The following is a 16,163-nucleotide window of genomic DNA, read 5'->3' as shown; positions in this document are numbered from 1 at the left end:
ATCATATCCTGTACACCCCTTGAGGGTAAATGCCAGGAATTTGATGACTCTTTAGATGAAGTGGGATATTTAAAAGAAGATATAAACCACAAATTCAAATAAAAATGAATGACCAAGGAGATTTAATACCTCCCTCAAAAAAAGTTGAGAAATTCATACAGCATTTTCTTTCTTATTTCTTACTTTCTTTTCTCCTTTTGCCAAAATTGCGTCAATATCTTCATCCGTAATTTCACTTTCTTTAGAAGCAAATATGTGATCAGCTCCATGCCGAATCATTCCCAACATCTCTTCCTTTCCAAGTTTATTGGCTTGCCCATCCACCAGACGACCTGAAAATAATTTTAGTAGTGCAGAAGACACTTGATGCTATTCATGTTATTAACCCTGAAATATAATTCATTACAAATTATATGTTATGAATATAATGTATTCATTATATCATTCTAGTCACCATATCAATAAAAGAAATATAAATACCAGTTTATACTTGTATACAGTCAATTATCACTCTGTAAAATAATAAGGTGAGTAAAAAAACTAATAAGAATTATAAACACGTTAACACAAGAATATTTTAATGTTTGTCAAATATTTCAGTCTGAAACTAACAGACTATCCTCAGTGGCTTGATAGGAACAGTTTTTACAAGGTGGAATACAAACAATTGATCATTCAAAAGTAGAACGAGCAGCATGATGTTACATTGCTAAGCATTAAAGAGAGGTGAATTTCATCCGAGTGATGAATAAATTATAGGTATTAATTCACAGTTTCATATAACAATCTTAATTTATAAATTCAATTAAAGATAACATTAGACTAATGTAAGAATTAAAAGTCTCAATTAAAAAAAAATGTTATCTGGATTAAACTTTCCCATATTTTTGAGAAGGATATACAGTTTTATGGCATTTAGCGTTATTTCCCCTCTTCTAAAGATAAACGCTAAACTGTGTCCCTGCCTGGTGTATATCAACTTCCTTGTTAATGGCAATCTGTCATATTTTGGGCAAACTGGACGCTCTATAGAAAAAAGAATACAAGAACATCAATCATACATTCTTCGCAACAAATCCGATAAGTCTGGATTGGCGCAGCACGGGATAGAGACAAACCACAACATTTTCTGGCCCAAGACTCGCCTTCTACACAGATGTTGCTATAAATTCGAACACCTATTCAAAGAGAGCTGAGATCTTGCTTCAACACCCTAACTTGAATTGAAATGACTGTATATCCTTGTCAAAAATATTGGAAAGTTTAATCTGGATAACAAACTAAAAAACATTTTTTTTTAAATTGAGACCTTTAATTCTTACATTAGTCTAGTGATATCTTTAATTGAATTTATAAATTAAGATTGTCATATGAAACTGTGAATTAATACCTATAATTTATTCATCACTCTGAAGAAATTAACCTCTCTTTAATGCTTAGCAATATAACATCACGTGGCTCGTTCTACTTTTGAATGATCAATTGTTTGTATTCCACCTTGTTAAAACTGTTCCTATCAATCCACTGAGGATAGTCTGTTAGTTTCAGACTGAAATATTTGGCAAACATTAAAATATTCTTGTGTTAACGTGTTTATAATTCTTAATTTAATGTCACAAGTGTCTCAAGAATGGAATGGTAATAAATTTAAACATTAAAGTGTATTTAAAGCATCAGTTGCAACTTCATGTGCATGGCAATGTACCGTTAGGGTCCAATGCAATTAAGAATATTCAATGTTTTAGCTAAAGCTATTAGATATTATGTGGAAGTGAAACATGAGCAATGAAAAAAAAAAAGAAAAAAAGAACACAAATTTTAAAAGTAGAACCAAAACAGGCAGTTATAAAAATAAACTGATTCACATGATTAGAATGAAACAAAGAGACTACCAAAAAAATAATAATAATACTAAACTGCTAACAAAAAAGGAAAAATAAGAAAAAGAGAGGAAGATCCTTAAATAGATGACATGAGGCTTGAACAGGCTAGTTTGCCTAATATCGTGACAGGAGGAGGAAGAAGTGAACCACATATGAATAAAGGTAACACTAATTATTTTCTTCTTCTTCTCATGGAGGTTGAGTTCTTCAAAGACAAATTTTTGCCATTTCTTTCAGTCTGCAGTCTTTTCATGAAGTTCTGTTATGGAGTTTGACCAAATGACTGGACTAGTTCCACCATTTATCCCAATCTACAAGAAAGGCAATCACAACAAATGTAAAAACTACCGAACCATTGCCCTTATCTCACATACCAGCAAGATTTTACTACACATTATTAAGGAAAGATTACAAAGTTTTATAGACCGCCAGATCTCAGAAGAACAAGCAAGATTCAGAAAAGGTCGAGGAACTAGAGATCATATATCTAACATCAGACAAATAATCGAAACAGCAAGGGAATTCAACTTAAACCTTTATCTATGCTTTATAGATTACTCCAAGGCCTTGGACTATATGATATGGGATATTTTATGGGACATCATGCAAGAATCAGGAATACCAAACCATCTAGTAACCCTCATAAAGAACTTATATCAACAAAATCAAGCAACAGTAAGAATTGAAAACTCAGTGTCCCAATTTGAAGAAGGTTCAAGACAAGGATGCATACTCTTACCATTACTATTCAACCTTTACAGCAAAACTATTATGAAAAGATCTCTAGAAAAGTGGAATGGAGGCATTAAATTAGGTGGCCGAACAATCACTAACCTACGATAAGCAGATGACATAGTAATAATAGCATCAAATGAACAAGAATTAAAATCCATCCTAAATCAATTAGAATGGGAAAGCTTAAGCCATGGTTTAAGAATAAATCAAGACAAAACCAAAATAATGGTTTTAAACAATGCAGAAGAGATAGAGATAATAACAAAAAAATGGATGTAAAAAAGAGATAAGAAGAACAGAACTAGCTAAGAAAGCGATGACTGATTTAACAAAGATCTGGAACGACAGGCACATCTCCAAAAAGACCAAAATTAAGCTTGTAGAAACCTTAGTTTATTTGAACTTTCTCTATGCTTCTGAATCTTGGACAATGACAAAAGATGACAGAAGAAGAAGAATTGAGGCATTCGAGCTCTGGTGCTGGAGAATGTTAAGAGTGTCTAGGACAGAAAAACGAACAAACAAAAGTATCCTAGAAGAACTGAATATCCACGCAAGACTGATAAACATAATTGACAAGAGAATAGTGCAATATTTTGGACACATATGTAGAAGAGAAGGCAACTGCCTGGAAAAAATAATCATCCGTGTGGGAAAAGAAAAAGAGGAAAACCACCCTACAGATGGATTGACCAAATATGAAGAATCACTGGACTTAAACTAGAACAAGCAATAAGAGAAGCATAGGAGAGAAAGAAATGGCGAAGCATCATCAGGAAGGTAACGAGTCCTCAGACATGAGGAGATCCGAGAGAGAGAGAGGTTATGGAGTTTAAGTGAGCGTTTTCTTTAATGTTGTCAATCCATTTTTTTCTTGGTCTTCCTCTGCTGGGTTGTTCTTCAATTCTGCCATTTAATAATGTTTGGTAGTCTTTCTAGGTTCATTCTTGTCCAAACCAGCTTAGTTGGCTCTTTTTTAGTGTTGTAATTATTGTTTCTTTAAAGTTAAGTTCTTCCTGACTTTTTCTGTTTTTCTTTCTGTCCAGTTTGTTCTATTGATTTTTCTTAGGCATTTCATTTCAAAAGCATTTTCTATCCATTATTTCTCTCTCTTAAGATCCAGCATTCTGAGCCACAGAGTACTATGGGAATTATCACTGTTTTATATATCTTAATTTGAGTTCTTTTATTGTTCCATATTTTTTGTAGTCTGCCCATTGTTATCCATCCATTACTGATTCTGTATATTATGGTTTCGAAATAGTCTAGATCTTCAATGATCATGTGATCCTAGGTAATCGAATTGCTTTACTTGTTCTATATTATTGTTTCCTATTTTCATTTAATTTCTTTCCTTTTTCTTCCTATTACCGTTAGTTTTCTTTCACTAAAATTGAATTTCATAATACAGTAGAATCTGCTTATTGTGATCACGGATGTTATCATCAATCTGTTATTGTTATCAAAATCAGTTGGCCCCAAAACACACCATTTAAAATGGTGTGTTTTGGGGCCAACTGATTTTGGCCCCTAAAAATAATCCATCTATTATAATCAAAGTTCCGGTTATTGTTATCAAAATCCTGGAATGTTTTGACTTTTGCAACTCAGAATTAAAAAATTTAAGGATTAATCAGGAGAAAATTTGACAAAGAACATTTGTCGAAATCTGACTTTTGTGTTAATCTTCTTTTAATTTTATTCTTCCGTAAATCTTCAAGGCAAATGCAGGTGCGTATAAAAACAGTTGAATTGTGATTTTTCTAGTTTATTTTCGTGCTCTCTTTCAGTAAGTGAATTTGACTTTAAGTGCTCATTAAAAACAGTCTTCAGCATTATGGCAGAAGCAAGTAAAAAATGTAAAGATTTATCTTTTCAAGAAAAGCAACGAATTTTACAGTGCTATGATAAGTTTCCCAAAATGAGTCAGCGTAGTGCGGCTGTACATTTAAAAATTTCACAACCAACCTCGTGTAAGATCTTAAAAAACAGATCAAACATTGAAACTTCAGCTCTTACTAATGAGAACATGGTTCAGCCCGATGTGGTAAGGATACTCAAGTTGAAATCGGCATTAAAAATGGTTTGGCAATGTTCGTGAAAAGAATGCTTTGATTAATGGACCTTTGATGCATCAAAAAGCAGAAGTACAGCTAATTCTCTTTTTACACAGCTTTTTTTTATACACGAATTTGAAATAGCATAGTTTAGAAAACAAAAGCAATTCTATTTTTACACGGCATATTTTGATTTAACATGTGGAATATTTTGATTTAACAAGAAATTTTAAAAACAAGCGGCTAAAATGGCGCTTGTTTTTAAAATTTCTATTTGAATTCAGTTCTGTTAAAAAGAGTATTTCCATTATAATTATCATTCCCTAGAATGGTACATATGTACTTAAACTTGAATTTTGGGGAACCCCCTCAATGTTTTAAATATCAAGGATTACTCTATGCTACAGAATGTAGACAACTGTGGCGACAACAAAAAAATCAGTTTTTGTAATTATGATTCCTTGAAGTTAAGTCGACAGATGATCCATTATATTCACTTGCCATTAGTTCCTGAAAGCAGAAGGGTGCTATGCTGATTCCTTGAAGTTAAGTTGATCCATTATGGGAGACCCACCTATATAAAGCTGCTTGGAAGAAGTTAAAGCTGTTTGCTGAACAATCATTTCTTGTTTACAACTTGAAATATTTATGAAATGTTTACAACTTGAAATGTTCGTAGAATACAGTTGTATTAGAAGTTTTGTAAGTGTAATATCAAATTAGTAGAATTAATTATTGATTATTTTCAGATATTTTTGTAACATTACCTCCATTAACCACGATGTCATATAATTCAATTAGACAGAAGAAGAAAAGACAAGCTATTTCTTTAGAAACTAAGATCCAAATTTTGGATAGTTTAAAAGCTGGAAAAGATTCAACATCCTTAGGGAAATATTCTGGATTGAATGAAGCTACCGTGAATTATGAGTCCATTTGAAAATCTGTTCTTTATGGAACCAAATCGGCATTGTATATGAGAGACATCATAAAAGACATCGAAAAGGCCATAGTAATGTGGATAGAAGATTGCTCAGATTGTTCGTGATGATGAAATAATAGAAGCTGTCCTTGAGAATCCCGATGAAAAAGAAAAAAGTGATGATGATGTAAAGATTCCACTCACTGCAGGATAAATTAAAGAAGGGCTTCAAATGGCTAGTAAATCGCAAAGTCATATTCTTACACGATCCAAATACTGAACGAACTGAACAGTTTATGTGAACTGAAGTCACGTATGTGATATGAAAGATTATACAAAGATCTAGTCAAAACAGGATCTCAACGGTTAATTACAGAGTTCACTGTAAAAAAAAAAAAAAAAAATCAACCTTCGGAATTATTGGAAATTAGTTAATTTAGTTACTTTTACTGAAGAAAACATTTCGCCATTGCAGTATGAACAGGATGGCCAAAGTGTTTCAAGTGATGATGTAAGTAGTTTAATTCCAGTCTCAAAAGAATACAGCTACTGCCAGAAAGTGACGGCAAATAAAATTTAACTAATAACCATATGCGCATGTGTATTTGGGTCTTTTTGAATTTCTGTTTTATTAGTGACACACAATTTTCTTTAAGAAAGATACATATGTATATGCTTTAAATAAGTATTTTTTTAAAAAAAATATTCCATTAAAATTAAATAACATTTTATTCAATGATTTTCATATCTTTTGTTTGAAAATAACTTATTGGGTTTTCACACCTGGAACCATTCTTCTATTTTTTCATATGCACTGCAACCTTTTTACAAGGTTTTTTTCTGGAACCAATCTACTGTGTAAAGAAATAATCAAAAAGAAAAAAGAAGCCTATCACAAATGGTTAAGCAATAAAAGATTAGAAGATGAAATAGAATATAAAAGAATAAGAGCCATAGCAAAAAGAGAAGTCAGAAAAAGACATAGAGAATCATGGAACAAATTTCTTTTTAATTTAGATCATGATTTATATAAAATAAGACCCAATGTATATAAAATTTTGAAACACTTAAATGCAGATACCAAAGAGAACATAAAATTAAACACTGAATTGAAATTAGAAGTTCTAAATTACTACACAGAATTGTGGACAGACAAATATTTTAAAAAAGAAAACTGGCAAACAATTAATGAAATGAAAAGGAAATAACTAAAGAGGAATTAGAAATCAGCCTGAAAGAAACAAGAAACAGAAAATCACCTGGAGAAGATAAGCTAGGTTCAGAACTATATAAATACGCAGGAACAAGATTCAAAGAAAGACTCTTATTTTTAAATAAAATTTATTCAACTGGTATCCCCCCCCCAATAGAATGGAAAAAAGCAATTGTGATGCCTATCTTTAAAAAAGGTAATAGAGATGAACCTAAAAACTATAGAGGTATCAGTATACTAAATTCCTGTTACAAAATATATAGCAGAATCTTAAATAGCAAACTAATGAAATATTCCGAAAACTTTATTTTAGAAGTACAGAATGGATTTAGAAAAGGACGATTATGTAAAAACCAGCCTTTTGCCTAAAATTAATAATAGAAACAAGAAGAGAATACAATTTAGAAACACATATTGCATTTATTGACTTTGAAAAAGCATTTGACAAAGTTAAAAGAAACATATTATTTAACATATTAAAAGAAAGACGAATACCAAATAATATCCTAAAAGTTATCACAAGCATATATGAAAATAATCAAATACAAATAAGATTAAATCACGAGCTATCATATACGAGAGAGATAAACCAAGGGGTCTGAGAGGGATGTCTCCCTCTCAGCAACTCTTTTAAATATCTACTTAAATGAAATAATAATAAAATGAAATAAAAATTTACATCAAGGAATTAAACTTTCTCCTACAGTAAACTTAAACACTCTCCTCTTTGCCGACGACCAAATAATAATTACAAATTGTGAAGATAAACTACAGAAAGATATTTTAGATCTATCCAAAGATTATGGTATGATAATATCAACAGAAAAATCAAGAACTATGGCCTTTAAAGAACAAGATCCAGCAAGAACTAAAATAGTATTAGATAACAAGATCTTAGAACAGGTGAATTCATTTAACTACCTAGGATGTATGATCACATATGAAAATGAAAAAGATATAAACGTAAAAATTGCAAAATATTTAAAAATAACAGGTGTAATTAACTCTATATTTAAACCAAACCTAGTTCAAAAACAAACCAGACTAAAAGTATACAATACATTAGCCCGACCAGTCTTAATGTATGGAAGCAAAATCTGAACAATAAAACAAAAAGACAAAGATTAACAACAGCAGAAATGAAGTTTATGAGAAAAACTGCAAAGTATACCCTATTTGATCACAAAAGAAATGAAGAAATTATGAAAGAACTAAACCAAGCACCGGTAACAGAAAAAATTGACTTATAAGGCCGGAACAGGCCATGCTAAATCCTTGATACGCATGATGATGATGAAAAAAATTTTTTCTTATATTTTGAAAATTACTGTATATTTTTAAAAATTTTCAAGATTGATTTTTTTCTCTTTCCTTTTAACTCATTTAAATAAGTCTAAATTACCTTGTTGAATTACCACCGTGTCAAGCCTAAGCTTGATTTCTGCTCTTTCTACAATTCTTTCTTCTACGGTATTTTCTGTGATTAATCGGAAAACACGTACACTTTTATTTTGTCCAATACGGTGAGCTCTATCCTATAAAAATTTTTATTGACACAAATTAATTCAATGGAAATACATCAAAATGAGTCAGAAAATTATGAATCATCTAAATACTCTAAACATATAGTTTGATAATGAATTTTCTGTATTTTAAAAATCTAACAATAATTTTTTTACACTATCATGCGCAGCATAGTATGACTGATATGGTGGCATCAGATATATCCAACTACAAAAATGAAAAGTACAATATTTTACAGAAATTTGTTAAATTAGGTTTGCTGTACAGCATAATTTTAGCAAGAAGTATCAAAATTAAGTATTAAGAGTGACCTCAAAAATTTGAGAAGAATGGAAGGTGACTGGTTAGCTAAGTTGATTGAATGCATGTATGTGAATGACTTTAAAATGAAAGATCATTTCAGTTTGGTCTAAGATCATAATCATGCTTACTGGAGGCATGAAGTAACTCAAAAATATGCCATACTTGTTGCTAGAGAAGTCCTGTATCTAATCTAATCTTCAGCCCACTCAGGATGCTCATGTACTATACATCTGCCTTTTAAAACCTTGAAATTTCAATTCATTTGTCTTATATTTACTGAAAATTGTACAGAATTCCAATAGCTCACTGGAGTTATTGGAATTCTGTACAATGAGTTCAGCTCAATGTGTTTAATGGATATACATGCAGCAGTTCAGACACACAAGCCATATGAGGCAAAACAGTTTTATTCAGAAAATGCCAAGTTTAAAGTAATCAGAATGTTTAACTTGAAACTGGATAACACACAGAGTAACAGGTATGTAATACCTTATTTGAATATTCATGTAAATGATAATTAACAGTTAATGAAGGAAACAGCCAAAAAGGTTTCAACTTAATTAAACCTAAATGAATAGCCAATTACTTTTATATTGGAAGAAAAGGGCATAAATCCTGATATTAGAATCAGAGATATGAAACTTAGCTCTTTGCTTTATACAAGCAAGATGAACCTCATACAGCCCACAAGATTAGTGCTGGATAATGGAAGGAGACTAGTTTCTTTCTCCTTTTTTTTTTGCGCGCTATTCTTGTCGGCTTTATGAGTTTCATTTTGCTTGTATCAAAAAATAAAATGAACGTATATCATTTTACCCTTACAACGTTTATGTCTCTTACCTGTAACACTAGCTTTTTTGTTGCAGATTATATAATCCAGAGAATCCTGAAGACTTTCACAACATATGTTTAGGAGAACAACATCATCTGCATAAAGCAAAGAGCTAAGTTTCATATGTCTGATTCTAATATCAGGATTTATGCCCTTTTCTTTCATAATGTGATCAATACAGATAATGAATAAAAGTGGAGATAATGTGCATCCTTGTCTAACCCTTGATTTTACATCAAACCATCTCCTTGTATTTTTTCAATTCTAACTGCTGACGGACAACTTAAATACAGACTATGTGCTGCTCTGTATAATGATCCATTCACCCCATATAATTGTAGTGTTTTGAAATGCTTTTCTCTCGGCACTTTGTCATATGCCTTTTCCAGATCTAAAAACTTGAGTACAGATCCTTGTCATATTTCCATGATTTCTCAACTGTTTGTTGTAAAGTAATGATCTGATTTTGACAACCTCAGTTCAGTCTGACTAAGTTAGGAAAGCTCTGCTTGGTCTGAATAATAACAGTTATTTTCCTCTTTTTAAATAAAGATAGCTAAGAATAAAATATAACAATTAAAAAAAATCAGCATTTCTGAATTTGAATACAGTCATCCCTCGACTTACGTCTGTGATCCCATAAGGGAATAAATAACATTTTCGACTATACTTTCGAACAAGACGAAAGTGAGCATAAAGTAAAAAGGTTTCTATTAAGCAACAATGCATCGTGCAGTGACAACAGTGCATTCAGCGGCAAGTTCAGTCGGCAGTCTGCAAGTGTCTTCAATAGTTCCTCTGTTGATTTTGTGTTTGAGAAATAGGTTATTTGTGTGTTTATCATTAAATATTTTGCAATATTTTGTGCAACATAGCTTCCCTACATGGCCAATCAAAAAACCTAGTGAAGAATCACAGAAAAAGAGGCAAGCAACTGATCTTGAAATGAAGTTGCAAGTTATAAAGCAACATGATACTGGTAAGTCTGTTAATGTGACTTCCAATAGTTTCTTCCTATAGTGATGACCATTTTGTAAAATAAGGATAAAATTGTAGAGGCTGTGAAAGGATCTGCTTCCATTAAATTGACGATAATGGCCAAGCAATGACAAGGTCCTATCTGTGATATAGAAAAAGCTACTTGCATCATGGACAGAGGACCTGAATCAAAAGCGCATACCCATTAGCATATTACCATAACCGCTAATGCACTAAGTCTCTTCAGCATGTTCTAGGAGAAAGAAGGGCTTGATCATTACTACGAATTCAACGCTTCTTCCAGTTGGTTCATGAGATTCAAGCAGAGTTTTGTGCTGCATAATGTTAAAATGTATGGTAAATCTGCAAGTGCACCAAATAGTTTGTGGAGAAATTGGATAAAATTATTACGAGGGAAAATCATTTGCATAGGACATCGTGCTCGCTCTCTTCTTGATGATGAGATAAAACTTAAGAACTCAATTTTCTCAGGTCTACTTTTCAACTAAATGGTTATTCGCAAAAAACAATTGACAAATTCCTATTAAATCCACCCACTCACAATAATGAAGAGACCAATAGGGTGAAAAGTAATATTTCTATACCATACATAAGCTCTGTCTCACCTGAATTGGCCAAGGTTCTTAGGAAATAAAACATAAGAACTTTATTTACTCCTCTTCCAGAAATCCGCTCCTTAGTGAGCCATCTGAAACCTAGACATCAAAACTTTAAATATCCCGGTGTTTACCAGATTTGGTGCAACTGTGATATACCATACTTTGTCCAAACAGAGAAATCGATCGAGTTACGCATTGAACAACATAAGAGACACGTCAGTTACAGGAGAACGCGAGCCAGTGCTTAGTCTAGTCATGTTCTGTTTCTGTTTCTCGGCTGATTCTAATGAAGAAAACCTTAGCCATACAGTCCTATGGGACAAGTCTAATAACATTTCCCATTGCCACATTGAATTAGAAAGAAAGATAATAGAATCAAAAGAAATCATTCTCAACCCCCTGCATCTCAACAACAACCTGAGTCACAACCTTTCAGACTGTCATTGTGCTACGATCAAATACTGGCATTCATGAGATGCTATATGCATGCATACGCCCAACAATGAAGCCAACGAGAGAACAGTTTTGAATCCGCAGACGTCAATGTTTCAACGTTGAATATATATATATATATACACTAACTTTCTGTGATGTTTACAATTATTTCCTCTATGTTTTACTGGTTATTTCTTTTTAATGTGCAACTGAAGAAGGCTGATACAAGCTGAAACTAGTTGTGCTATTAAACTTTGTTTTCATTTTTCTCGGTTTCTAGTCATTCAATATTTAAAAAAAATGTATATCAACCGAGTAAATCAATCTTCCTACGTGTATATATATATATATATATAAAAGAAAAATAAATTAGTTTGAATGACTATAATACCGAGAAAAAAAAAGAATAAAGTTTAAGGCTGAGATACTACTAGTTTCGTTGAAAAAATCAACTTCTTCTTCAGGTATCAAAGACAAAGAATTATATAAAAAATATCAGACACATTATAAAATTACATCAACAGATCTAATATAAAAGACCGTAGTACAGTTTAAACAGGAATGTGCACTGGAGTTCCAATTGAAGTTGACTACGTGCGTGAGTTATCACGAGAGTGCCAGTACTGGACAGTGGCAATGTGTGTGTCAGATAGATTGTAGCTAAGGCTGTTGTTTATATGGGATGAATCGAGGGATATTTCTTTAGATTCGATTATCCTTCTTTCAAGCTCGTCATAACACATATGTAAATTAGAAGTTTGTGGCCAGTCTACGAGGTGTTGGTGGCCTTCATCCGCGTTAATAGAGAAGAGAACGTGGCTTGAGAGAGCGCTGGCTCTGGTCCTACTGTAGGATATGTCTCTTCTGTGTTCCTCAATAGGTAAAAGGATAGATTTAGCTGTCTGACCATAATATGGTTTGCCACATTCACACATATCTTGTAAACACCTGGATAATGAAGAGGGAGATATTTTACTTTAGGTCAACTTAGTATGGAGCGAAATTTTGGAAACATAGTAAAACAAGTTCTAATGATGAATTTCTTAAGAATTTTTGCCAGTTTTGGGGAGAGAGAGAGCTGATGTATTAACAGATGAAACAGAGATTGAAAATGAACTTAATTTACTAAAAAGGACTTTAGTCAATGATGGTTTCTCTCTTAAGATTGATAAATTTATCTCTCGCTGTCGTTCACCTACTATTGAAGATTCTTCTTCCCCAAGAGCATTTATATCTTTGCCATACATTAGCTCCCCCCCCCCCCCAAACTGGCAAAAATTCTTAAGAAATTCAACATTAGAACTTGTTTCACTAGGTTTCCAAAACTTCGCTCCATACTAAGTTGACCTAAAGTAAAACTCCTTCTTCAGTCAGTATCCAGGAGTCTACAAGATCATGTGTGAATGTGGTAAACCATATTACAGTCAGACAGCTAAATGTATTCTTTTACGTACTGAGGAACATAGAAGAGACATATCCTACAATAGGACCAGAGCCAGCGCTCTCTCAAGCCACGTTCTCTTCTCTATTAACTTGGATGAAGGCCACCAACACCTCGTAGACTGGCTGCAAACTTCTAATTTAAATATGTGTTATGACGAGCTTGAAAGAAGGATAATCAAATCTAAAGAAATATCCCTTGATTCATCCCATATAAACAACAGCCTTAGCTACAATCTGTCTGATGCACACATTGCCACTGACCAGTACTGGCGCTCTCGTGATAACTCATGCACGTAGTCAACTTCAATTGAAACTCCAGCACGCATTCCTGTTTAAACTGTACCACGGTCTTTTATATTAGATCTGTTGATGTAATTTTATAACGTCTGTTATTTTTTATATAATTCTTTGTCTTTGATACCTTAAGAAGTTGATTTTTTCAACGAAACTAGTAGTATCTCAGCATTAAACTCTATTCTTTTTTATTCTCGGTATTATAGTCATTTAAACTAATGTATTTTTCATAACATTATCTACCAAGTAAATATGAACACTGATGTGTGTATATATATATATGGCTCGGTATATGTATATATATGGTATATATATATATATATATATATATATATATATATATGGCTCGGTATGCAAACAATGTAGTAAGACTCAAAAATTCACAACAAAAGGTATTAGCCCACATCATATTCTATATCTAAAAATTGTTCATTTGTTCATGAAGACATTTATTTTTAATCTAGAAATGCAGCTATATCAAAGATCTGTACTATAGGCACCAGTTGTGCCGATAGTACATAAAGGAGGTCAATCAAGATTTAATAATCTGAGGATAGCTTCCAATTTTTTGTAGTACATGGATCTGAAAAACTGACTCACAGAGTATAATACTGTTCAATTGTGAGTGCTATGGGAATACTACTGAAAGGAAACTAGAAACTGAAAGAGTCAAAACATTACAGATTTTAATTGAACAGCTTTGCCTAGGCTGTGCATGTAGATAACATTTACATTTACTTGATTCTTAGAGTAACTTAAGTTATGATAACAGGAAGCAAAAAATTAAGTTTCTAATTCTAGCACTTACAGCAGGTAATGCAAGAATTTTTACATGGCACCTGTGGTGAGAATGACTAATGCCATTTTTAGTTATGATAAAAGGAAGCTACATCAAATTTGGTGATCACAGCTCTTTTGATGAAGATAAAATATACAAGAATTTAGTTTTAGTTTTAGAATTTAGTAGGCTATCTCCATGTGTACAAGGACTTAGTTATGGCTTTCAATGTTTAGATCAATGCATACCAACCCAAACTACACGACAGTAAAGCTATATAAGTATTACACAGTTGTATAAATTTGTACAGATATGTATAATTCTGGATGGGCCCAAACAAACCCTTATATGGATATAAGTAGAAAAACAGAAAGATATGTATCAAATTTCATGACCATAGATGCTATTCTTTAGATGAAATACACCACAGTTTTTGTTTGCCTGAGTCTACTGGTTCAACCAACCAGTAGACTCAGGAGTTCAACCAACCTACAACTTACCTTGCTTTAACAATAAAACATCGCTGGAACTAAAATGTTCAAAAAAAGACAAACATGAAACAATCATAAAATGAAAGATTAAAATTATAATGTAGAATGTTATTACAAAATTCATGTCAATAATCCCAGAGAAAATTGTTATTTTCTCTGGACACTATTGACACACTTTCTCATTTAAAAATCTAATAGCTTAAATGCAAATACAAGACACATACTTCCCTTTAGAGACAGTAGCGCTTATGTAGCCCTCTTAATCTCCGTCTGTGTATTTTTCCTGCCATTTTGCTAAAATGCTCTGGAAAGTTAAAGGTCTGGAGAAAAAAATTCAAGGTACTTGATATTATTATTAGCTATGTATTTTCCTCCAAATTTTTTTTTTCTTCTATATATGCAGAATTCATTTCCTACTCTGATGTTTCAGATCAACATCAGTATTTCTTTAATGTCAGTGCACTTTCTAATGACAAAATAACTATTTCTTTCCTAGTAACTGATTCAGTAAGATCACAGAACAAAGTTGTATTTTCTTATTTTCTATTTCAAAATATGCCCACTAGAGAACACTAGAAATCTGCTCCCACTGAAGAACATTATCTACAAATTTAGAATTGCCACATCTATTCACTCTTTTCATTGACCTCTATGACATGAATAAATAATATTTAAAAGGATCTCATCTGTTGAATCTTCTAAATGTTAGTAATATCAATTATGTCAACATATTTCTGTAATTCCTCTGCTAGTTCCACCTCTTTTATATTGATATTTGGTATGCTGATAATACATATATTCAATTCAGTTCATCATTCTGGTAAAAAGGCTTTCCATTGTTTACCCTGTTTCTCCTGAAAAAAGGCCTTGTTATAACCGGGCAACACCATAGCCAGCATTTCATAATGAATATGCAGTGTGAACTAATAAATATGATTTGTCCAAATAAGTCTTAAATCACCAGCCGATCCTCAATTTGGAGCATGGAATGCACGAAATATCAGGAGAGAAAAGTTATTACTCTTCTCTCAGAGTTGTTACTCGAAGAGACTATTTTTATGAAATCTGCCACAGCACAACAATTCCCTAAACTTCAGCTGCATCACAATGCCAAAAATCTGGGAGACCATCAGTGTCTTATGCAAACAATCTGTGTTTGCCTTCTTAATAGTGTGCATGTATGCAAAATATAGGCTTATTAATCAAATTAGCTAAATAAATTTAGTTAGTTAATTATTAATTTTAGATATCCATTTTACAGAAAGGTGTATGTGGGTCACACTAGGAGTTTGGAAATCCATAATAAAAACATGCAATCACATGGAGAGTTTGCACAACAACGTAGAAACCACACATGATGTGCCTAATGCTACATGTGATTAAACTATCAATCCAATATTTTTCAATTTACAGAAGTATGCTAGGATGTTGAAAACATTTTGTTTTTGTGGTAAATATCATCCTGGAGATGCTGTCAGTCATACACAGAGAGAAACATGTCAGAGTAACATTCAGTTTTAATCAATAAAAGGTCTACAAAGTCAAACCTGGTTAATCATTCATAGTTGATATAAACAACTTGTAGTTAATTACTTGAAAATTATTCTGCTCACGAACTAGGATCAGTTTTCTCTGCTTGACTAGCTGCTCTGGTA

General features: G+C 32.3%; 1 protein-coding gene across 1 annotated transcript in view; it reads right to left on the bottom strand.

Annotated features, from left to right (window-relative positions):
* The window catches only part of Iswi (nucleosome-remodeling ATPase imitation SWI), a 365,763-nt gene that overhangs the window by 109,352 nt on the left and 240,248 nt on the right, over positions 1-16,163 (bottom strand). Inside the window, exons 14-15 of the mRNA XM_090392651.1 lie at positions 8,213-8,345; positions 184-332 (exon numbers count right to left, since the gene is read on the bottom strand). Coding sequence (XP_090248777.1) covers positions 184-332; positions 8,213-8,345 — 282 coding nt within the window. The remainder of the gene's footprint in view (positions 1-183; positions 333-8,212; positions 8,346-16,163) is intronic.

Source organism: Typopeltis vanoorti, chromosome 5, assembly GCF_054136105.1.
Source record: "Typopeltis vanoorti isolate ZY-2024b chromosome 5, IOZ_Tvanoo_1.0, whole genome shotgun sequence".
Classification (NCBI taxonomy): domain Eukaryota; kingdom Metazoa; phylum Arthropoda; class Arachnida; order Uropygi; family Thelyphonidae; genus Typopeltis; species Typopeltis vanoorti.
This window is presented reverse-complemented; position numbering and strand designations above follow the sequence as displayed.